The 24,243-nt window shown below is 41.4% G+C and overlaps 1 protein-coding gene across 3 annotated transcripts in view; it reads right to left on the reverse strand.

The window, feature by feature from the left end:
• NTRK2 (neurotrophic receptor tyrosine kinase 2) overlaps positions 1-19,630 on the reverse strand; it is a 198,183-nt gene extending 178,553 nt beyond the window's left edge. For all 3 annotated transcript variants that reach the window (XM_005522628.3, XM_088053983.1, XM_014252329.2), the window contains exons 1-3: positions 19,392-19,630; positions 938-1,012; positions 633-704 (exon numbers count right to left, since the gene is read on the reverse strand). In XM_005522628.3, coding sequence (XP_005522685.1) covers positions 633-704; positions 938-1,012; positions 19,392-19,600 — 356 coding nt within the window. In that variant the 5' untranslated portion in view covers positions 19,601-19,630. The remainder of the gene's footprint in view (positions 1-632; positions 705-937; positions 1,013-19,391) is intronic.
• Positions 19,631-24,243: the final 4,613 nt, after the last annotated feature.

The raw sequence follows: 24,243 nt of genomic DNA on the forward strand, positions 1-24,243 counted from the left end.
AGTCAAAAAGCTGCACAGGTACAAAATCTGCTTCTTGTAGGTCATGACCTACAAATCACATTTGGGTGTGAAAGCAACATCATTCCTATATTCTGCTGTGGGTGCATTAGCTGTGATCTTGAGTGAGCTTTTAAAGTGAATCACCCCTTGGACTTCAGTTCACAGCCATATCACAGTCTCTGGGCACATATACTGATCAAATTATATTAGATGTGCTCCATGCATGCGTCTCCTGCACTGCAGCTGCTTAAATATATTCAGCTCATCGAGTCAGACTAGAGCTAGTCAAAACCATGTCACGGAGTGTGATGCACTGTGTGGACATCATACCTTCAAGAGACACACTCTTTGTGCTACGTTACTTATCACAAAAGACACAGCTGAAGTACACTGTTAGAGACAGGATAATGAACTGGATGGTCTTTTCACACATAATGTTTTTATGATCCACAAGTTCCTTACCATATATATCTTCCTGAAGGGCAATTAATGATAGAAGACCATTATAAGTCTGTCTTGTTAAAATATTTTTTAATGAAGTAAATGGTAAGAGATAGAAATAAATTAACAATAAATAAATGAACATGAGTTGGGCCGTTTTGACTTAGAATGCAGACACTATTCTTACTCACATGTATTGTAAGTTCACATTTTTCACAAAAGCATGACGGGACACGAATCTTAGGCCTGAATCCACCACGGTCCTAGGAAAAGTAATAAAACTATTAGAATGTTTAAACTAAAATATAATGGGAAGTGTAATGATAATACCTATTAAAGTAAGACTTTGGATGAAATCTCTGCAAGGATCAGGTGCAAGATTTACAACTTTGTTCAGTAATACATGAAGTTAGACATACAGTTTGATAAGGTCTCTACATGCCTCTATAAAAGAAACACAGGAAAAACAGATGTATAAAATGTATCCCATACTCACAGATTTTTAAGTCCAACATAAAATCCAACTTCATTGTCATTGATACTTTCCAAATTTGGCTGGTTCGCAATGTAACTGTTGAAAAAGCAAAACCGAAAGAAGGATGTAAGTGGATGCTTCCATGTCTTTGACTTAGAATACAGTTCAGAAATCATGCACTGATGTATGGAAGTCAGTTTTGTTTGCTGACCTACTGCAATTAGTTCTAAGTCCTAATTAGACCAGCTGCAGAGCAAAAGTGCTCCTTAAAATCTTCTTCATCATTTAAATGGTACTTTGTGGGACAGGGGAGCAGCTTATTTTTACACAGGGGAAATGATGAAAGCAAGTCAACCTGAAGGCCAAATAAAGCTGCATTACAATGTCACCATTCTCCAAGACACGTCCTTACCTCATGGATTTAACAACAACAAAGGGGACAAGTTTAAAGATAGTACTGGAGTTATCACCACTTACAATGAGAGACAATCATATTTCCTAGTCTTTTCCCTCATGTTGTTAACTTAATCACTTCTTACTCTTACTTTTTCCCTGACACAAAGTAATTTCTGTTCTTTTTACAAGGTGTGGCAATAGGAAAATTGAGAAAAGAGAGGTTGTACTTCACAATGTTATACACCCAAGCAGAAATTAAGAGAAGAGAAACTGGTGTATCAGATTAAAGTACTGAATCCACTCATATATCCTTAATATCTGCCTAAAAGGATGTGGGCAATCCAAGTTCTGCAAGAACTGCAAGCCAGTTGTCTGTATTATGACCATGTGTATCTGAACACCCAGGGACATCCCACAGACTGCAAATTAAAATGTTCACAACAAATGTATCATTACTTCTTCTACAGGAAGAAAAAAGTTTCACACTGCAAATCATACAGTCCAGGAAGAAGAAATCAGTGGAAACCGCAATTTTGCTATGGGCAGAAAAGTATGCCTGATTTAAGGGATGGCTTGCTGGAGTCCACACATTTCAACATATAAGCCCAGTCCCAGAAAAATTTAAAGAGAGATTGACATGTGTTTGCACCAAGCATCACAAACTAAACAGATGGGGTTCTCCTAAAATGAATGAGTCTTTCTTTGTTAGAAGAAAACTTTTCTTTATTCTAAGCAGTTTTTAGAATTTATTTATAGGGAATTCTGGTCAGTTAGTAAGAAGGCATATTGCTCTTCCAAAGGCAATCCATGTGCCTGAGCTGGTTGTGTTGAGAAATTCACAGTGTTTCTAAATCCCAACAGAAGCCTGAGATCCCATAAGTTGGGTTGGGCTCTCCTCCAAAGATGCAATGCTGACTTCGGCTATGCTCTCACCATGTACCAGGAAAAGTTTCCCCTAATGGCATCCATTGTCCCTTGGGAAAAAGAAGGGCAGTAAAAAGACAATGCATGATGCTGGATGGAGCACATTACTAAGCATCATATGACAATGACTGCTCTGCGAGACTTTTCAGAGTAAGATTAACACAGGGTACCCACTAGAAGATCGGAGTGCTTTGTTTTTTGTGCTTCCTTTCCTGAATTTTTAAGATAGCCTTCAGTAAGGCTCACCTTACTAATCTCAATACTTACTAACCTATTTTGTTTGGTTGGTTTTTTTGTGTGTTGGCAAGTTTATGTATTTTGCCAACAGTGATGAAGTAGTATATAAAAATCTACCAATTCCTTCATCTAAGATTCCTGCAAGTCAATGAACATACTTCCTCTAAACATGCTCTGAAGAACTCGATCTTGAGTTAAGTATCATCCATCTTTGTCACCTGGACCTCATAATGCTAAACTAAAGTTATGCAAGAGGTTTCAAAGATACCTTCCTCATCCTGTCCTCAGTTATCAAACAAGGGATTGACAAGGAATTCTGTCAAGCTCAAACAGAGATGGGGAAATCACATAAAAGCAGGAATTGAGGAAAATGGACAGTAGAACACACAGTGTCAAGAAACTCAGATTTAAAGAAAGAAACAGAATAACTAGTTGCACTTGCTAAAAATTAGGCAAAAAAACACTGACAAACACGGCCAAAATGCAGAGCCATAACTTAAACACACATATCACCCATCCAAATCTGACACTGCAATTTCAATCACACAAACATTTAACCAGAACCACTCATCACAACGAAGTCCAGAACCTGTCATAACTTACAGTGTAGCACAAAAATTTGTTAGTGTATTACACCCTGTGTTAAGCCACAGTGTAAAATGGTTTGCTCTGCTGAAGCCAATGAAGCTTCACAATTTATTTCAGACAAAATTCTTAGCATGAGCACACAATCTATATAAAAAGATTGGTATCAGACCATCAGGGAATAGACAAAACAGATTATATTTGGGAAGTAGTAATATGAGCTTATGGTATCTTCTTTCCTTCCCTTTTTGCATCCCTTAGAAGAAACCCTAGGTGGGGGAGAGCTGGGTATTCTTTAATCTAAGCTGGTACTGGTTTCTCTAAAATGAATGATTTATAATTCCATTTCCTAGCTGAAAGAACAAAAAGAAACCATTGCTTTTTCACAACCATCCTGTTTGGGACTAAGAAGACCTTTTGTCTAAGTGTAACTAACTCAAAAACTACTCTGCAATACACTTATAAAACCACTCTCAGTACAGAGCACAACAGTAAAGCAAAGTTCATGCAGTTGGAAATCTTGAAAAAAGAGTGTACAGACATAATTTACCGTAAGCAGGTCACATCCTCTTACACTTCCTTAATCAGTTAACAGGTCTGTTTCAAGTTAAGCCTTTACAGCTACGTCATAGCCATAAGAAAGAAAAGAGTAGAATGATGTAGTTATACCCTATAAGGGAAAGTTGCTCTTCTGTTTAATTTAGAGTGAGAGCTGAAATAAAACCTCTCCCTAACTGAAGTCTATTTTTACCTTCTTCACAACAACTTTACCTTAATGTTACTTATCATCAAACATTAATACTCTAAAAGCTTTGACTTGCAGTGGGCGATGCTGAGAAAAGTAATTTGCCTGCCTGCCCTTAAGAATATCCACCCTATTCTTTAACAGAACATTTTTACTGTAGCACAAAAGAAAAACATACTGACTCATGGCTGGCTGAAGTCACGTGAAGAGCTTGGAAGCTCACACTGCACACCACAGCAGTGTTGCACTGCCAGAACCTGGCTGGATAGCACCAGACAGACCACTCGTATGAGTTCACAAATACTGGCTGCTGCCTCTAAATCAAGCCCTCAGCTGCCTACAAAGCTATTTGCTTGATTATACTATAGCATTCTGCAGCTCCTTCAGTGAGTAATCAGTAAACAATAATTGCCTTCAGGTCTCTAATTTAATCGGTAAATTACCGATTAATTCTAATAAAGGCATTCAGAATCACACACCTAGATTGCACATTGCAACCTATAATAGCATGTTCATCTTGCCACACTTCTGCAGCTACTGAATAATGTCACACACTCCCACTTCACCACTGCTACAACATTTTGGAAACAATAGTTTAAAATCCTAATCTGTAAGAGTCACCTCCTCCAAGATCTCCTTTGAGAGGGGGGTCTTCACTTACACTCATGACAAAAGTAAAAGGATACAGATTATGTTTAACATCAGTGTAGCAACTTCTGAACTGCAAAAGCATTAAGAAAGTGGGTTCTGATGGCTTTAAAGCCATCTAGATTACTTTATTCCTTAGTTATTTAAAAAAGGGATTCCATGACAACTTTTAAATCTCTTCCTTAACCTGAACATAAAAGGCCAGCAGAAATATACTTTCTTAACTTACTCTATTTCCTCCTGCTTAATGTATGTTAAGGTATACTACTCCATCTGGAGCAATAAGGACATGCAGGAAAAAAAACTAGCACATGCTAGTTTTAACATAGATGCAAGCAAATAACACTGCAGTGCAGCTCCAGAAGTATTTCTGTTGCCAAAAAACTCCCTTTATGGAAAGCATATTTTCTTAACGCTCAGAAAAATAAATCAATTATATGTCTAGCTCTAGTTCATACAGCTGGGAAATAAAGATTTTAAAATTAATAAACACTCACTGGTGAAATGTTTCTGAACTTTGTGAAAATTTTATATTTCAAGCTGTTTTTTCACTAAGTCTTTAGGGGACAAAGGCAGCACACTTCAGACACTGAACTGTCATTAGATGAATTACCATTTAATGACAGGTCACATATGTCCCTAGTCTATACTACTGTGAAAGCTGTAAGTTAACATTGAGAATTAAACATCGCAAACTTCCCTAGTGCCGTATCTTCTTACAAACTCAAATGTCATACCAAGTTCATCAAAAGGTAGCCTAAACCTTAGAGGCATTTTCAACAAATGTGGGCCGATTCATTGTTATGCATTAAGATCACATAAAATTTGTGAACTTGATACAATACTTGGTGAAACCTGGCATATTCAACTGGGTGACATTTGTAGACCTTCTGAAAACAAGTTTAAAATAATGATGAAGTACTATGAACTCACAGTTGGACAATGAAGAACAGAGCTATACCAGTTGCATATCAGGAATCTAAACTTTCAGACAGATGTAGGGATCAATGCTATAATCTCTGCTCAATCAAGAAATCTTCCTGCAAATGACCAAGCTTGCTCTAGGAAGGAAACTCCTAACAAGCTATGAATGTGATATACACATCTAAACCCAGCAAGTATTCTGCAGATGTACAAGCTTACTCCAATTATTTTATTATATTTTGCTTCCTCCACCTGGTACTGTAAGTGTGAGATTTAACAAGGATAACTTCAGGAATCAGAACCTCTACTGCTAGAGGAGCATGCCATAACTCAGGAAAGATGCAGTGTGTTAAGACCATCCACAGTGGACTTACCCAGCATTCAGAATTTTACCAGTACTTTACTCCTTCCATGGCTGCCTGGTGCCTCATGACAAACTCTGAGCAAGTGCTGGAGTGTTGTTTTTTCTTTTATTTTAAACTGTGAATCACCCCAAATTTCACAAAGAATGAAAAACTGATTGCCACTATCCCAGGTTCCCTAAGGGTTTTTTCCTCACATTTAGAGTATTTAACCACAAGGCACAGAAGACTTCAGGAAATAGCTCTCCCCGTGCCAGTACAGCAGTTCTGGAGACAACATAATTAGCTCTGGGATCTTTCTTTATAGACACAGGCATGCCCATTTTTTCAGCAAATCCTGCACTACACACATCCCATACTCAGGTAACGCATTGTTCAGGACAATCTGGAACCCAGCATCTCATAGGCAAGGTCAGAGATCAGTTAATTCCAAGAATTCCCTGTTCTTGATGTATGGCTGTGTCAACTGCCAGGAAGCAACAGGGCCTAGACATTCTGCTCCACAACAGTATACTATTATCTAATTAGTAGCACATAGCTGCCACTGCAAATTGATTCTCCAAAGCCATCATCTTGAACAATTAGCACCAACCCACCAGTTTAAAGCAGAAGAAAATGGGAATTCAGTGGAGATTGCAATCTTGTTTTGGAACTGCAGGAGCAGATCCATGCTCTTGCTTGTGACTACAACTGCCTGAAAAATGGGAAGTCCGTGGTTTTCCAGCCAACCTGAGTTCCCACTTTACAGCATAAAGGCAAAAGTAAAAACAAATTAATATGCCTGGAATACAAAGTTTAAATAAAGTTACTGTAAGTCAGGGAAAATGAAATGTAATATACCCTTGGTCTTACTTATATTTCTGGTTTGGCTTCAAGGTTGCTGTAAGCTCTTCAGATAGGAGATGACCAAATCAGGGAAGCTATCAAGACATTTCATGCAGCTTTCCAGATTTAAGCTCCACCTTCAGAATGACTTTTCCTCAAATGCCCGCAGAGCTTATTTAAGTATTTTCTCCATTTAGAGACCTGTCCTCTCCTTTGAGATCCCCAAGTCTGTACATTTGATATCACAACAAGACACAAATTTTTGATGTTTTTCCAGGAATACATGACAGCTACAGACTTGTTTTTCCTTAGCAAAGATATTTTGGAAATGTCGATATTCCTTTTTATTGTCAGAAAGCCAAACAATGACCTATTTATTTCTAAAGATCTAATCTCTGACCTTATACTTATCTTCAAAACACATTTTCATCCCGTGTATGAAATAATCTATGCAGATTGACAGGAAGAGGCTTAAACTCCCATACAGACCTTTTATAATACATATGCTAAAAATCACGAAGTAATTTAACATACCAAAGGAGAGTAGTGAGTGTGGCTTTCCATTATTTCTCAACAGAAAGCAGCCATAAGACTAATCTTTATTATTATTGTTGTTCTTGATGATGTCATTATTTCCTTGAAAGGATGAAAGAGCATCTCAAAGGAATGAATACATACAAATACATGTGACAGTTCTTTTTCCTGCAGAATCACCTAGTCTTCAAAAAGTAGTAATGCAAATATTCTTTTTCAGCACTTACATACACCATCGCTACAGCTGTCACTGGCCCTGATGCAAATGAGAATGGAAAAACATCCGTTCCACAAGAGCACAGTAAGATTTCAGACAACCATCCCTTATATGCATCTTTTTAAGTCCCTCAGTGAATCAAAACATTAAAGCTTCTTGATTGCTGTCAAAACCTTGGAATTCTCTTCCTTTCAGGTGCCCATACTCAGACAGTGACTTTCTGGAAGGGATGTCTTAGGCAGCTGCACATCCTTCAGAATTAGATAGTACTTCTGACATAAATCAGTATCCCCCACAACAGGTTTTTGTTTTTTTCCTGTCTCTGGTTTCTGACCTGTTTAGTATTCCTTGACTTGACTCTTTCACTCAACATAAGACATTCCTTCTCAAATCTCCTTTGAAGTCAGTCTTCTCCCACGTACACAATTCCCACTGTTTGACATTAATATTTGGCTTTATTCAGTTTAAAATTACTGGCCATTAGAATGTCAAATACTCTAAACAATCTGCTCTGGATCATTGGATCATCAAGACATATATCAGCACCTGCTACCCTGTTTACTCTCTCATTCACTGCATTATTCACCATTTCCCATTTATGTGCTCTTCACAGTTTCCTATTTCACTTTATCACATTTATTTACATTATAGTATAGTCCACTCTTCATTGTAGCTGGCCAATCTTTTGAATTCATAGCTTCTTCCATTAGCGTTATTCCACTTAAGGAATCCTGTTCTTCATTTAATATAAATAGTTTCTCACTTGCATTGCATATATTAGCATAATGATGTGTTTATTACACTTCTTGCACAACTGTCAGAATCCAGAATATTTCTAATACTTGTGCTGATTGCCACATTGCTGCTACTGCTTCCTTTCCTGTACTTTCCACGTTCCTGTACTAGGCCAGTTTGATTTTGAGCAAATTCTCTGTCACAATGGTGCACCTATACAACTATCCCATGCCTTTGAGTTTTGTCTTTGTATTTCTGTTTGTTCTGCTATGTGACATATGCAATGCTCCTTCTAGACTGCAATCAGCTTGCACTTAAAGCCTGCTCATGTCTGCATGTGTTGTTATACTTTTGAAGCATAAGGAAAATACACTCTTTTGTAAGCATTTATTTCAGATATATTACATATTATATATATATATTTTAGTTTCTAGTTTTAGGTCACCTTCTTTACCATTTTACCTTCAGATGAAACTCCTACCCTGCATATACCTCTTCCACAAGGTGACATCTATAGCTAGCCTTCAACCTTCTTCACTACCTCCGAAAAGCTGCCTTCTCACCACCACTACTTTCACAGCATTCTTCATTTACTTTTACAGCTTTTGTCCTGCCATAGCTTGTGAGTAGAGCAGTACCTCTCTCATCCTCCAGCCTGTTTCTGTTTATGGTTCTCCTCACTGCACTCCAGCACCAGACACACCTTTCAGCATTCCTCCATCCTACACATCCTCTGCAGTAATGCCCCTTGCCCAAGACACAGGTAGTAATGGTGAAGTGTTCACCTGCAAATATAACATAAATTGGTATTTAATTGGTATAAATTGATGATACTTCCAACTGTTGAGACTCTCACCTCCTAAAACTTTCATTTTAGTCACTCAGTGTGAAGAGCAACACTGCTACAAGTTAAACTGTTCATTAAAACTCATGAGAACATGCAGAAGTGCTTTAAAACAGGAAAAACTCTGCATGTAACCAAACACTGAAACAGAAAGAACAGCTGCCCTGTATCAATGCAGACAGGGATGCCATGAAGGGTTGGGAGAAATGCTCAGAGCAAGAAAGGAAAAGTCTTTCTTCCACACAGACCAACTTCTATGGCAAGCAGTATCTATTTCTGCACCCGTGTTACCTTCATATCTCCTAAATTACATAGGCTTCAGGCAATAAGACAGTCATAGTACACAAACATGATCCAGGATTTGCAGTGATGTCTACAGCAGAAGTAGAATCCAGCATTAATATTTTCTGCTTAGGTGCCTTGATGTCACATGGATTTATGCCAATCCAAAATGTTTGTAATACTGTAGTTTTATTATATTTATAAATAATGGCAAAAGCATCACCCACCAGTCAAGGGAGGGGATTGTTCCACTTTACTCTGCACTGGCTGCACCTTGAAATATGGCATGCAGTTTTGGGCACCACAGTGTAACAACAATATTAAACTATTAGAGACCATCCAGAGGACAGCAACAAAGACCGTGAAGGGTCTTTAGGGGAAGCCGTATGAGGAGCAGCTGAGCTCACAGGTCTGTTCAGCCTGGAGGAGACTGAAGACAGACCTCATCACCTAGAACTTCCTCATGAAGAGGAGAGGCAGACACTGATCTCTCCTCTATGGTGATCAGTGACAGGACCCCTGGGAACAGTCTGAAGTTGTGTCTAGGGAGGTTTAGGTTGGGTATTAGAAAAAGGTTCTTCCCCCTAAGGATGGTTGGGCACTGGAAAAGGATCCCCAGTGAAATGGTCACAGCACGAGCCTGACAGGATTCAAGAAACACTTGGACAGTGCTCTCAGGCACATAGCGTGACTCTTGGGGATGGTACAGTGCAGGGCCAGCAGCTGGACTCGATCATCCTTGAAGGTCCCTTCCAATTCAGCACATTCTGTGATTCTGTGATACGTGCACAATAGTCTAAGAAAGATGCTTACTTAGTACCACTCTAAACTGCAAACTCTTAAAACATATTACATAGACCACAGAGTCAAAAACTGCTCCCAGCTGGAGGGTACAGTATATATGTTTACCAGGTGAAGACCACATAAGCATAATGTGTTCCAAAACCTGTTTCTAAAAACTAGAAGAGGCAAGACTGGAGAGGAGAATAGGAGATGAATATGCAATAGACTATTCACCCACCTGGCTGGGGGGGAAAAAAAAAAAAAAAAACAACAAAAAAATTTAAAAAAAACCAAAAACAAAAAAAAAGTACCATATAAGGTTGAAGACCCCAGATTCACAGATTTGGAGGAAATGCTGTAAATAATGCTTCAGTAGCATCTGGGGTACCACATTCATGGTTTTTTCCTTTCCCTAAGGAAAAATTATTCCAGTCTCATAGAAGATACCATATTTACCATATTAAGCCATCTTAAAGAGGAAAATCTCCACCTTACCTGTTTGTGCTGTTCCAATTTTTGCTGTAATTGAACACTCAGTGAAGCAGGAGCAGGACCCAGCTGTCTCACTACACGAATAAGCATCACAGCTTCTTAGCTAGAAAGACTTTCCTGCTCTCTGACCCAAAAGCACATTTGAATATTCTATGCCAAGGAAGGCAACTCAGACAGGAAGAACCAAGGCAAGCCCACATCTGTACACCATACAGGACCAGCAGTTAAGATGCTGACATGCAAGACCTTGGTTCAGACCCATGCTCTGCTTCTAAAAGAGCAGCTCCTCACATGCATGATGCACATGCATCACAGAGATGATTCACCTAAGACCACAAAATCAGTTTACTCCACAGTATGACCCTGCTTGCTAAAAGGTCTTGCTTTTGCCCCCTCACCCCAGTGAACTAAGTCCCCAGTGTTTTCTAAATAGTCACTGGAGATGGAAGGGGATGACTGTATGGGGTAATTTGCAGTGGGAACCTAATTTAGCCTCCTGAAACACTTCCTGGAAGAAGTGCATTCTACATTGTGGAGAGTAGCCAGTTGAGTTAAGTGCCTTTGCTACACAGTTAGTAGGGAGTTGCCAGATTTTAAATGGCAAGGCCTGGACAGTCCCAGACATGATTAGTAGGTCCAGTGCATGAGATCCAGAGCACATGCTGTGGAAAGACCTCCCAGCCCAGGCCCGGTAAGTCTGACATGCCCAGTATGTGCACATGATTTATCCGCATATGCTTGCCGTGCCGTCTGGCATTCAGAAAAACAGACAGTTGTTGCAAAAGAATTGGAAGTCACACCCTATACACTCTTCACATGCATCTTATTGTGCAATGTGGGGTAGTCGTGCTCCGTAAGATACCTGCTGAACGCAGCCTTACTTAGTTTTACAGGCATGGTTAGGAAATTAAAAAGGTGAAAGTAATTGCATTTACATCTAAAACTGGAAGGTTTCTTTTGACTCATCTGTCAAACCAAGAGGAAAAATAGGTAGCTTTCCCAGCCTCAACGACAGCTCTGTGAACAGATCCTTCCATGAGGAGCTCAGAGGTTTGCCATTTCACTGTTGTCTGTTTCAGCAATAGATTGACTTAACTTTGATTAATTAACTGTCTTTTATTTATACATCAGAGGACCGTATACAATGAACTATATATCCTCTACTAATCCATAGCAGGAGCTGCAACTTTTTTTGCATGAGGAGGTTCATTCCAAAGCAAAATTATCTAAAACGTTGTAAAAGGCTCCTTCCTGAAATACTCAATTTTAGCTTCCACTTACGTCAATGTATTTAGTATTCATACAGAATGAAAACACATGAAAGGCAAAAAAACTGCAAGTCAAAAACACATCAAGTAATCGAGCAATAAGCCATATCCCTTCCAAACTTAAAAAAAGGCAGGAAAATGCCTGAATCAAGGTTCCTTTCATCCTTCACATACATACTCTTAAACTATGCTGGTGAAACACTAACTCCATTAATTTTTATCATTGACTTTACATAGGCCAGAATCCCAGCCTCAGCTTCCCCCTGAAATAAAAATCATCTAACTACCTTGCAAGATCCAGACAAGATTTCTTTAGCAAAGTAAAGTTCAAGTTACACCACTCAAAGATTACAATCTCTCAAAGTGCCTCTGAAAATACCTTGGACACCTTTGGCCTGCTTTCTTCCATTTTATCTTACTTCTGAAGAAAAAAAAAACCAATCTCATTACTTCAGACCTTGTCTAGGAAAAAAAGAATACTGGCCTGAAACCTGGTCTTCAAGAATTTATCCTAACAATGAAAACACAATACAGAAATATATATGGCTGAATTGGTATTAAAAATATTTAAGTTTCAGCTGTAGCTTCTGACAATGAACAACACTCAATGTAGGCAATTTTCTTACAAGAAAGTAATAAAAAATAAATGCAGAATTCCATGTTGTGGCTCTTTTCAGTAAGTCCACTACAACTGTGCAATGTGATCATGAGATGATTGTGGAGTTCAGCACTTTGCATGGAGGAAGCAGGGCAGAAAGTGAGATTGAAATCCAGGATTTCAGGAAAGATGATTTTAGCTTCTTCAAGGATCCTCTTGGAAGAATCCCACGGAATGGGCCTTGCAGAGACGAGGGGTCCAAGGGAGCTGGTCAATAAATATTCAAGCACCACCTCCTCCAGGCTGAAGACCAGTGCATCCTGATGAATAAGAAATGGAGCAAAGAGGCCAAGACAGCTGCATGATGAGCAAAAAACTCCTGTCAAAAGTAAAGCACAAGTAAGAGATACACAGAAAGTGAAAGCAGCAATAGGACACTTGGAACAAATAAAAAGATGCTGTCCTGATGGGATGCATTCACAAATGCTGAGGGAGCTGGGCTGTTTGCAGTCATCTTGGAACAGTCAAGGTGATCAGGACAGGTGTCTGAGGACTGGAAGAAAGTAAATGTAACCCCAGTCTTCAAAATGAGCAAGAAGGAGGACCCGGAGAACTACTGGCCAGCCAGCCAGCCCCACCTTGATCCCTGGAAAGATGATGGAGTGGCTCACTCTGGAGGCGATCTTTATGCACATGGGCGCCAAGAAGGTAACCAGAATTAGTCAGCATGGATTCAGCAAGGAGGAATCATGCTTGATCAACCTAATTGCTTTTCATGATGGGACAACCACCTGGACGGATAGAGAAAAGCAGTTGCTATTGACTTCAGCAAGGTTTTAGATCTTGTCTCACATCATAGGCATGTTTAGGAAGCATGAACTGAATGAGTGGACAGTGATTGGAATTGAGAACTGGCTGAATGGCAGATCTCAAAGAGCTGCAATCAGTGGCACAAGGTCTAACTGGAGGCTTCACATATGTGGTGTTCCCCAAAGGTCAATACTGGGCCCAGTGTTGTTTAATATGTTCAGCAGTGACTGAGACAAAGAGAAGATGCCTCCTCAGCACGTCACTGACAGCACAAAGCTGGGAGAAGTGGCCGATACCCCAGAGTGAAGAGCCTTGGCAGGATGAAGAGATGGGCAGACAAGAACAGTCTGAAATTCAACAAAGACAAAAGCAGGGTCCTGCATTTCACTGGGGAAAAACCCCAGGCACCAGCTCAGGCTGGGGCAGATCTGCTGGAAAGCAGCTCTGAGAAGAACCACCAGGAGGTGGACAACAAGCTGTCCATGAGCCAGCAGTGTGACCTGGTGGCCAAGAAGGCCAATGGCAGCCTGGGGTGCATTAGGAAGAGCACTGCCAACAGGATGAGGGGGGTGATCCGGTCCTTCTACTCAGCCCAAGTTAGGCACAGCTGGAGTGCTGTGTCCAGCTCTGGGTTCCTCAGGACAACAGAGACATGGAGCTGCTGGGAGAGACCAGCAGAGGGCTATGAAGACGATTAAGCAACTGGAGCATCTCCTAAACAGAGAAAGGTGGAGGAAGCTGGGCCTGTTCAGCCTTGAGAAGAGATCACTCAGAGGTGATCTTGTCAATGCATGGAAGTATCGGAAAGAATGATGCCAACAGGACAGAACCAGTCTCTCCTTGGTGGTGCTAAGCAATAGGACAAAGACGATGGGCACAAACTGATGCACAGAAAGTTCCACCTGAACACGAGGAATTCTTTACTGCACAGGTGACCAGGCACCGGAACAGATTGCCTGGAGAGGTTGTAGAATCTCCCACGCTGGAGATATTCAAGAACCACCTGGATGCAATGCTGTGCCACTGTGCTCTAGCAGACCCTTCTCAAGCAGGGAGGTTGGACCAGATGATCCCAGCAGTGGTCCCTTTCAAGGTGACCCATTCTGTAATCCTGTGATACTGTAATATTATGTTAAACAGTAGCTATGTAAAAACACAGAATCTCCATACATTCATTTCAGGACAGGCAGCAGTTTGGTTTGTCTTTTGCAGTTTCTTTAAATATAGGTCCACAACCAAACAGGAATTAAGATGCATCCTAATTATATATAATCATATATAATTTATCAGCAGTGATGTATTACATACATCTGGATAAAGAGATCTTCACAAACATAACAGCATCCTGTAGAAAAGCATATTCACAACCCAAGTAGTAGAAGGTTTCAAGTCTCTACAGATTTATCTCTCCATTTCAAATGCATGTAAATTAGTGAATTTATACAATCTGCTTTGCTTTTTAAAGGACAATTTTTTAAAGAGCAGTTTTTCAGAGGTAACAAGCTAAATATACTTGTGAAATCAACAACACACTGAAGCAGTTTTAGAGTTTTTTGCTCCATTACCTGCAACACTTCTCTTGCTTGGGCAAGGATATCTGGATGACCACTTTAAGGGCCACACTCTTAGACAGTTGTGTAGTGACAAAAGACAAACATGAGAGAGAGAGAGAGAGCGAGAGCGAGAGAGAGAGAGTGAGAGTGAGAGTGAGAGAGAGAGGATCCCTTTTTACTTTAAAATGAAAACTAAAATGGAGAAATCAGGCCCAGGTTTGGTTACGTAAAATTTTTTGCTCAACAGTGCTAGGGATCCAGAATATTGCTAAGCTACTTTCTCTGTTACACTTGTCAGCATAAAAATAATGGAGAAAAAATAGAACCTCAGAAATCTGGAAAATGCCATCCTAAAGATATCACAGGCTGCACTGCCAAACGCTGTTTTCTCATTAGTATGGAAAAAAAATGGAAGTTTCTTGAAAACAATAGTTCAATACCAAATCTTTCATTTCAGTATATACATCCCAAACCTCCCTCAAAACTCCTGAGTGACCAAAGATATTAAGGGAGAGACAGTGTTCTTATCACCCTGCCCATCACAGACTGCCTCCTGAAGGATGATGCTGTCTTCCAGCCCCGTGAGCTTTTTCGTCTCTGCCTGATTGAGACAGCCTGAGTGGAAACCCTCAGGAGCCTCATCAGTCCTCACAAACCAGGACAACATCTAGAACAAGCCATAGAAAAGGTTCCCTGGGAGCAAAAAAAAAAGGAACATACACAAAATTCAGTGCTTTGTGATCCTGGAATATTTTTAGAGTCCAGAAATTACAAAACGGATTTTCACAGTGAATACTTTTAAATCACCTTAACCAATTAGTCAGATTTTAAAGGAAGTTTGTTTTGTTTTTTTTTTTTTTTTAAAAATACAAATTTCTAAAGGAAGCTATTACATCACTACTGTCCAAAATCCCTTTAATAATTTGTAGCCTGGTGCCTCATATTTTATTATACAATTCCAAGTCACCAGAAATAACTTCTCAATCCAGCCAAGTCATGCAATCATGCACAGTGAGAAGCTGCTTTGAGGAGGAAGGGGCTAGAGGCTGAGGAGCCTTGTAGACGGTTTTATATGACATTAAATATACAACAGTCTCAAAATCCAGAATAAAAAATACTCAAAATACCAACAGCTCTGAGCTTCAATGAATTTTAACTTGCCCTTTTTTTTAGCACAAGCTCACATGACTTGTTAAATAATTTACTCTATAAATTACTTATCCTGTCTTACTTATTAACAATTCTAGAGTGCTTTATATAACTGCATTAGAAATTTATTTTGTGGTTTTGAAATGTACGCAATACACAATCACCTCTCTTTTAATAGGCAAGAGCTTAAAAGTTGCCTACTATTTTGTTGGCAAGCAGTTCTTCCTGAAAAATACCAATTAATTTCAAACCTCATTCACCTGAATAATCATAAGTAAGCATATTAATGACTTGATGGCAGAACTGTGAAGCTAGGCCAGGAATATATTTGTCACTTTTAAATCAAAGTCTTTGAAGAGTCGTGTACACCGAGACACAACAACAATACATTTTCCTTAATAAGAAAATATTACACTGGTCCTTTTACAAGAAGTCCTGAACACTAAAAAATTCTCATTAACTATGCTATTAGTATTTTTGCATGAGTGATCTTGACAAGGCCTACTTATTTGCTTTTGTGTCTACAATGCATGGATTTTACAAAACTAATAAAGTCATTTTGCTTTTGTCACTCTTGGTCCTTGGCTATTAATGTATCGATGACCATTTATCCTAATGCAGGATCTCACTCCGGAATTCAATTTATCTCCAATAATACCAAAGTGATGAAACAATTATTACAAGTACAGTCTGTTATGATAAGTACCAGTACTTGCCTTCCACATAAAGACCAGCCCACATCATCATCTTAATCAACTGGGCAAATCTAAAATCTGTCTTATTTACCATAGTAGAGAACTATGCAAAAACAGCCAGGAAGGGAAAGAGTGAGAGAGATGACTAAGAAAGCACCAGGCATAAATACTCTTATGCCCTCCCACATCAAGTTTTAGCAGCTGGCCTTCATAGGGCTGATGCAGAAGAACCCTCTCCATCGATTTGGATGCTGGATCCAAGCAGGAATCAAGAAATAGCTGGACAGGGATGAGACTACTTATAGACTCTAAAGCACAATCCACCTGTGGACCAAAACAGAGGTGAAGCACCTGGGTGTTAAGTGGTGGATGCTGCTAGATACATAGTACCTCATCTCTGTTATTCTTGCTGCACCATCCCATCTTTTTCCATCTCTTAAAGCCAAGTGGAAAACCCTGGCTGCCCACTCACATGCTGCCTGCTCAGTGCCATCCACCTAGAAAACAGCCAATTCTCTGCACCACCATGGGCTTCACATACAGCCCTGACCATGCAGTTATCCCAGCACTCCCAGTGCCTGTGGATAGGGTAAGGAACTTGATTCAGGACCCATGCCCCGGGAGCCAGTGGATGTTTCGCCTAGGACTGCAGGATCCACTCCTGTCAAGACCAGGACATTACCAAGAAGTAAAGGACTGATTTCAACAGATACTCAGGAAATACACGCAAATAAATTCTTCAAATTAATTGTCTTATCACATGTTACTTATACCAATAAAAATTCCACCAGAGACCAATGGAATGTCTCTGCAGAGCACATAAAAGGAGAGCCAGGCCTAAAGCTACACAAGTGAAATGTAACACCCCAGTCTCTTAAACCTGTTTCATAGCTAGAATTAAGCAAGATCAGTGATATTAAAAATGGTTTGACAGTCTGTACCTACTTTATTAGAATTGCTTCTGTATGTACTTAGGGGTTACAGAGCTCACACAATGAAATAACATGACAGCTACTGCACTTCAATTTTTAATTTATATAAACTAATTAAAGGATCCCTGTGTTTTATGTTAAGAGCACGCATGAAAAGACCATCTTAAATACATGCAACAGCATCTCCTGAGAAATCCATGACTCAAAATTATTTTTAGATCCCCAAACACAACAATGTGCAATGTCACAGAATGATACAGTAAAAGCCAAAAAGAACTGTAAAGACAACTATGCTCAAGAAAAACCAGAAAAATTAGAGCAAAAAGTATCGGTGTCAAATGACTAGACATGTTCTAAGTTGATCATGGAAGAGAACACATTTATAATATGTCTTTTCTGTTCTGGCCTTTCAAACCAGAGATTAAATTTTAGAGGAAAATTGCTCTGTTACTTCTAAACAGAATGCACTGGATAAAAAGGCTACCAAAGCCTATAAAAATGAACACAGATGCACAGCTCAAAGTAATGGTTTTTTTTCTATTTAAGCAGTCTACAGAATATTACACAAACATCTGAATCAATAACAGTTATAACTCAGAAGGACCATTTTTTTATCACAGGTCCTAAAAGAACTCTGAAAGGTAGGCCATACGTAAGTAGTAGAATTGAATGCCTCCAGCTTTTCCCCCAAGCACATGGAGGGAAATGCAGCAAATTGACTTCAATGAACTGCAGGAATGTAGCCCAAAGGCTAGAATTTAATCTAAACTCACACCGTATTTCACAGTACTTTTTTATTTATTCTAAAAGACACTGAAAAACAGAAGAAGGATGGAGAATACAAATAGTGAGAAATCTGTATAGATTTGGGGCAAATATGGTGGTATCTTTTACATTAAATGCCACAGAAAGCAATTAAAAAACGGGGGTAGGGAAATACGAACAAAAAGGCTTGAGAAGATTTTTTCCCGAGATCTATCATCTACACATCAGTGTCCAAAATTTTAATCTCTGCAAGAGCTCTTCTTGCGTATGTAAGTGCTATGGTGCTCTGATCTGCGAAACGATGCAGGATTTAACACGAAAACCTACAGAACTCCGACACCAAATACTGTCTTGGAGGCCAACGAGGATGAAAGCACCACATGGGAATGAGAGGAAAAAAAACTTTTTTCCTCACGGTTAATTAGGGTTCTCTTATTCCCTCCCAGTTGCTGATAAGCAGCAGTAGGTTCATTCCTCTGCAGGTTTTGTATTTTTTCCTTCCAGCCACCTCCACTGAGAAGGTCAAAGCAGGTTCGCATTCCTATGGTTAGGGCATAAAAGGCAGTTTGCTGTCACTTTCTGCCGCATCTCTACCTTCACTTTTTTACTTTTTTCTTTTTACTTTCTTCTCCTTTTTTTTTTTCTTCTTTTTGTGTACGAAAATAAAACAGGAGAAATCTGGGGCGAAGGAGAAGCCACCCACCAAAACTCTCAGTTCGCGGCGATAACTGAGGGAACGGAAGGAAAAAAAAAAAAAAAAAAAAAAAAAGAGAAAAACCCCTCCGTTTCATACCTGCTGCCGCCGCAGAGGTGCGGGCTGAGCGGTGCGCAACCCCCGGCAGCAGCTGGGGCAAGGGTCGGAGGCGAAGCCCCAGCCCCGTCCCGCTCCCCGGCTGCCCCGTGGTCCCGCTGCAGCCGGCGCTGACCCCCGCCCCGGTCCCCGCGACCTGCATCGCGAACAATCAAGATTCATCATCTAAACGGGCTGGCAGCGGCAGCTCTTTAAGCCGCGTCCAAGTGCAATCACACGGGGCTTTTAGGCTTCCAGCCACCGCATCTACCCGCGGAGCAAGAGTCTCTAGGCGGGGGTCAGCTCCCTGCCGCCTCCGCCCGCAGCTTCCCCCTCCTGCTCCGGCCCGTCGCCCCCGCGCCCGGCCCCGGGCCGTACTCACATCTCGGTAACATTGTCGCCCTCGGCGATCCTCTGCGGCACGGGGAAGGAGGCGATGCCCGGCGACGCTCCCGTGCACCAGATCCGCCAGGAGTTGCACCCGCAGGACGCGGGGCAGCCCAGCGCGCCCGGCCAGCAGCCCAGCACCAAGCAGCACAAGCCCCACAGCCGCGCCAGGCCGGGCCCCGGCCTCCGCCGCCAGGACACCATGCTCACTCCAGCACAGCCCCGACGGCCTCCTCCTGCTCCCGCCGCCACCGCTGCCGGGGCGCACGGCCGGAGGGTGCGCAGCCTTCCGCGCCGCGGGCGGGCACCCCGCGACCGGGGCTCACATGGGCGCGCCGCAGCTGCAGCCACGGGCGCCCCGCGGCGCTGACCGCCCCGGGCGGGCGCTGCGCGGGGCGGCAGGGGCTGGAGCTGGGCGCCGCGGCGGACAGGGGCGAGCGGGGCCTCCGGCGCGGCGCGGCACCTGTCCCTGTCCGGGCGGACAGCGGCACCGCCTGCCCCCGCGGCTGCTGCCGATGATGCTGCAAAACGCGCGGGGCGGCGGGGGCAGGTGCGGAGCCTGCGCTCCTATCTGTGGGGGCTCGGGCGGCCGCTGCCCGCCGGAGGGACGGCGAGCGGGCGGCGAGGGAGGCGCAGCGATCGGCGGCGGCGGGGGGGGTCAGAGTACCGCGCTCGCCCCTTTAAGCACCGTCTCCTCCTCCCTCCAGCTGATAATAAAGCAGCTCCGGCTCCTGCTCCAGCCCAAGACGGGGAGCTGCCGGCAAAGTGACGTGGGGCTGACGCAGAGAGGGGCAGAAACTCCACAAAATGAGCCTGAAATAAAAATAAAAAAATAAAAAAAAGACAAGGGAGGAGGGAGCGGGGGAAAGGGAGGGTGCCGAAGACCAGATACCAATAGGCAGGCTGCACTTGAGTTTTCAGCCTCGCACGTACATATACACACACACACACGCACTCATACAAGCGTACACGCACCCCGCGGGATGGGCAGCGCGCCGCCGCCTGCGCGGCCTCTGTGCCCTGCTGGGCGGACGGAGGCGCCGTGCCGAGAGGCACCTGGCATGCCCGCCAAGGCGGGAACTCGCTATCGGATGATAAACGGGGATGGTGCGAGAACCCCGGGAGGCGACGGATAAGCGACCCTAAAGCGCCTTGTTTTCCCCTTGACAGCTCGGTCGCGGCTGCTTTTCGTTTTTCTTCCCCCACCCCCGGCTGCGGGTTCCGCAGCGCTGCCGGTGCACTGGATCCCGCCGCAGTGCCCCGCGCTGGGCGCTCCGCAGGCGCCACCGCGCGTCCCGCCGCCGCCCTGCACCGCGGCCCGGCCCGCGGGGCCGTGCAGCCCTGGCGCACACCTCCGTCGGCGCTGGGGGGACGGCACACGAGGCACCACAAGAAGAAGTTATCATTTCCGTACATCGAGGCTGAGGCAAGTCTGAATGACATACGTGTGTCACGTACTCGCAGGTGCAAGAGCAGCTGATGTGGTATGCTCTTCCCTTGCCGTTTCTGAGATTGTCCTTCGTCTGTGACGACAAGCTCTTCACTTACCACTTTACCATTAAGTATACAGATGTTGATTGCCCTTTCTTACCTAATTACCCAAACTGAGTGTTTTGAAATTACTAAATCAGGGCGAATTAAAGAAAACAAAGGTTACAGAATTCCTGTTACAAAGGTACAGAATGAACAGTTAATACAGTGTTAGAAGGTGCTTGGGAATAAATTTGACATGACGCTGAAAGAAAACACACCCTATTCTACTTGCATCTGCTCAGGCTAACGGGAAAATCCACATCTTACCGGATGGCTTTTTGTGCCTGGCATGGGTTGATTTCGCTTTAAAAGAACATCCTAACTAGGTAAGAAGGTCATATCCATACCTACCTGAGACACACTATACCAAAATAATGTACCTCCCCATAAAGCAACAAATGCAGACTGCACAAAAAGACATAATCAAAAGTATTGTCAGTCGTGATATTTTTAAACCAAAGTTATTGAAGTTTGAATATACTGCCTCTCTATTAAGTTCAGGACTTTGTCTGTACTAAATAAAACACAAGGAAGATGAAGAGTCCAAATGAATAACAAAGCAAATGATACTGCATAAAAACATGGAAGGACCTTTTGTCTACACCTAATAATTATTTTTTTTGAAAGGCACTAATAAATTTAAAGTATTTGTCTAAACAAAATATTTATGGAAGGGTAGCAAGTAAGATAAAATTTTCACACAGAAATTTTCTAGAGGCAAAAGTTGGTGATTTTTAAAGGATTTGGAGGAAAGAAAGATTAATAGCATAAAGTACAATATGTTTCAAATTAGAAAATACCTTGAGAAAGAGTTTAATGCAAGATAGAAGTAAAATTTTGAAAGCTGTAAGTTGATGCAACACCTGGATGTTCTCCAGTTAAGTCTGCTTACAGCTTTGGAAGCTATGCTTTATCCCACTCTCTCTCCTGGAGGAACACAGACATCACGTCTTTAGGGCAATAAGTACCCATTTTAACTGTCCTAGTGATTTTATGACAACAAGCTCACATTTATCTAATCATATACAGGCACATACTCAATATTATTCTTTATCAGACATCTCTGTTTTCTATGAATCTGTGAAACTGAGGAGTTGTCAAACGAGTTTAAGATAAAACCATGCAGTTGGATCAAACTGGCTAATTAGATAATTCAATAGTGTTGAAAGAGTAAAGTTCCATAGCCCAGATCATACATTCATAAATCTGCAAATCAGTGTTAAATAAAGCTAGAGGCAGCACTTGGAAAAGGGTATTACCACTTGTTGTGGTAAACGTCAGTTTATATTTGCTACAATTCAAAAAGATTTCTCACAGGAATGTTGCTGAACTGTACTGTAATATTGTCTTAGAAGGTTTGAGACACATAGATTTCTGCACAACAATGCCAAAAATTACCAGATGTGAAAATATTAAAAAAAGAAAAACTGTAAAATTACTGAATACTGTTAAAAATCCATTTTCCCCCTAAAATAAGTATTTTACCAAAACTGACTGGGGGAAGAATGCGGAAAGAAAAACTGAAAGTGTCATATTTTCAGGGCACCAGTGTTGTCAAAATGAAAGCTATGGAATGCTCCATCAAGAAATACCATTGCTGGTTTAATGGGGGAAACAGCAACTCTTTCTACAGGCATAGCTCCTGCTTTGAGTCTTTATATTCTAGAATTACTAAAGGGTAGCAGAATAAAGGAATTCTGTGGTAAATCATGACTTCATTTCTATATAGATAAGTTTTATTTCTATGTTTGCTGTACAATTTTTTTTTTCAATAAAGTAGAAAAGAACTTAAAATACTCAAATACTTCCTATTAATGAGTACTTAAGGAAGAGCCACAATATGAATTGGTATATAAGAAAGAGACGCAACTGAACCACTAGAGACAAGTAGATGTCTGGTAATGCTACAAGAGCCAACATCATCCTGAAGGTGGTGAAATTATAGAAAAGAGCTGAAAATATTACAAAGCTATAGAGTGTGATCAGAGGGCTCAAAAATATGAATTGAGTCAAGACTGAAAGAACTCACTTTCTTCAGTCATGAAAGTCTGACAGGAAGTTCAATAACACCCCTGAAATACATAACAAGGACAGGTAGTATTTTGTTCCTTGTCTATGGGATAGGACAAGGATTAATACACTTGATTCACAACAAGGCAGATTCATGTTTGACATTATGAAAACTTTTGAAAAGGACAGTTAAGCACACCAAATAGATCACTTCAGAGAACACTCAAATCTTGAGTAACAGAGCCTTCTCAGAGCAGGTGCGGTAAACATCTTCCAAGCTAGGTAGATGAAAGCAAATCAATGACTTCCCAGAAATTCTGTTCCTTTGCAATACATACTTCCTTGCCTATTTTTATTTTACTGATATAGATATGTTATGGGAGAACATTCATCTGAATATATTACAAGGAAAACCTGAAGATGCTGAAAACCTCAGTGTTTGCATGAAATCACTGTTCTAAAGTTGAATGTTTGATTACTTCATAAGTTTTGAAACTTTAATTCATACGCCATACATAAAGAATGTGTTGCAGCATAGGAATTATAGTAAATATCTGTAAAGATTTAAACATGCATTTCTGCAGAAGAGGTAAGAGGTGGAAACTCAAAGACTCCTTGGGAGACTCCTGTTATTTAGGTGGAGGAATAAGAAATTATACCACAGAGTCTGGGAATATGTAAAGGCCATATGATTTGTGTGTGTGCTATGGTATCCTATCCCATCCAAAGGAGTGTGTGCAGAAAGACCAGTCCTACCAAAACTGTGCAGAAATAAACTGCTTAAATTTTGCTTACAGTTTGGGAATTTTTAGCTCTTGCAAGCTGAAGGGTTGGACAGTTCATGGGACCTCATGATCTTAGCAGAAACATTTTGTTTTCCAGTGCAATATCCCAATTCCCATGAAACTTTTCACATGAAGGTGTTCTTGCGTTCAAGCAGGAACTGTGGTCAGAGAAACACGTCTATACCCTGAGTCAGAGTGAGCCTGCAAACTCCAGTTGACAGCTTCTTGCTGACAACTACACTGAGGTGTACCTGCTTCTCTTATGTGAGATCCCACATATTTTTCCTTAAATGAAGCCAAAATTTGGCTTCCATACAGCACTTTTCTGAATTTCCTTCAAACACGAGGCACTCTCTGAGTATTTTAGCCTACATTTTATTCTTTCCAGTGTTCCATGTAATTGCAGATTTATCTAGGTACTTTATCCTGGCTGATTTTGCATTTCTAATAATGGAAACATGTTTACCTTGTAACTCTGGAGTGCTGTTCAGCCTTGAATGGCTTTAAAGTGAAGCTGAA

The sequence above is a fragment of the Pseudopodoces humilis genome, chromosome 4 (genome assembly GCF_049639895.1).
Source record: "Pseudopodoces humilis isolate 2021_Gansu_Grassland_sample_001 chromosome 4, ASM4963989v1, whole genome shotgun sequence".
NCBI classification, from domain to species: Eukaryota; Metazoa; Chordata; class Aves; order Passeriformes; family Paridae; genus Pseudopodoces; species Pseudopodoces humilis.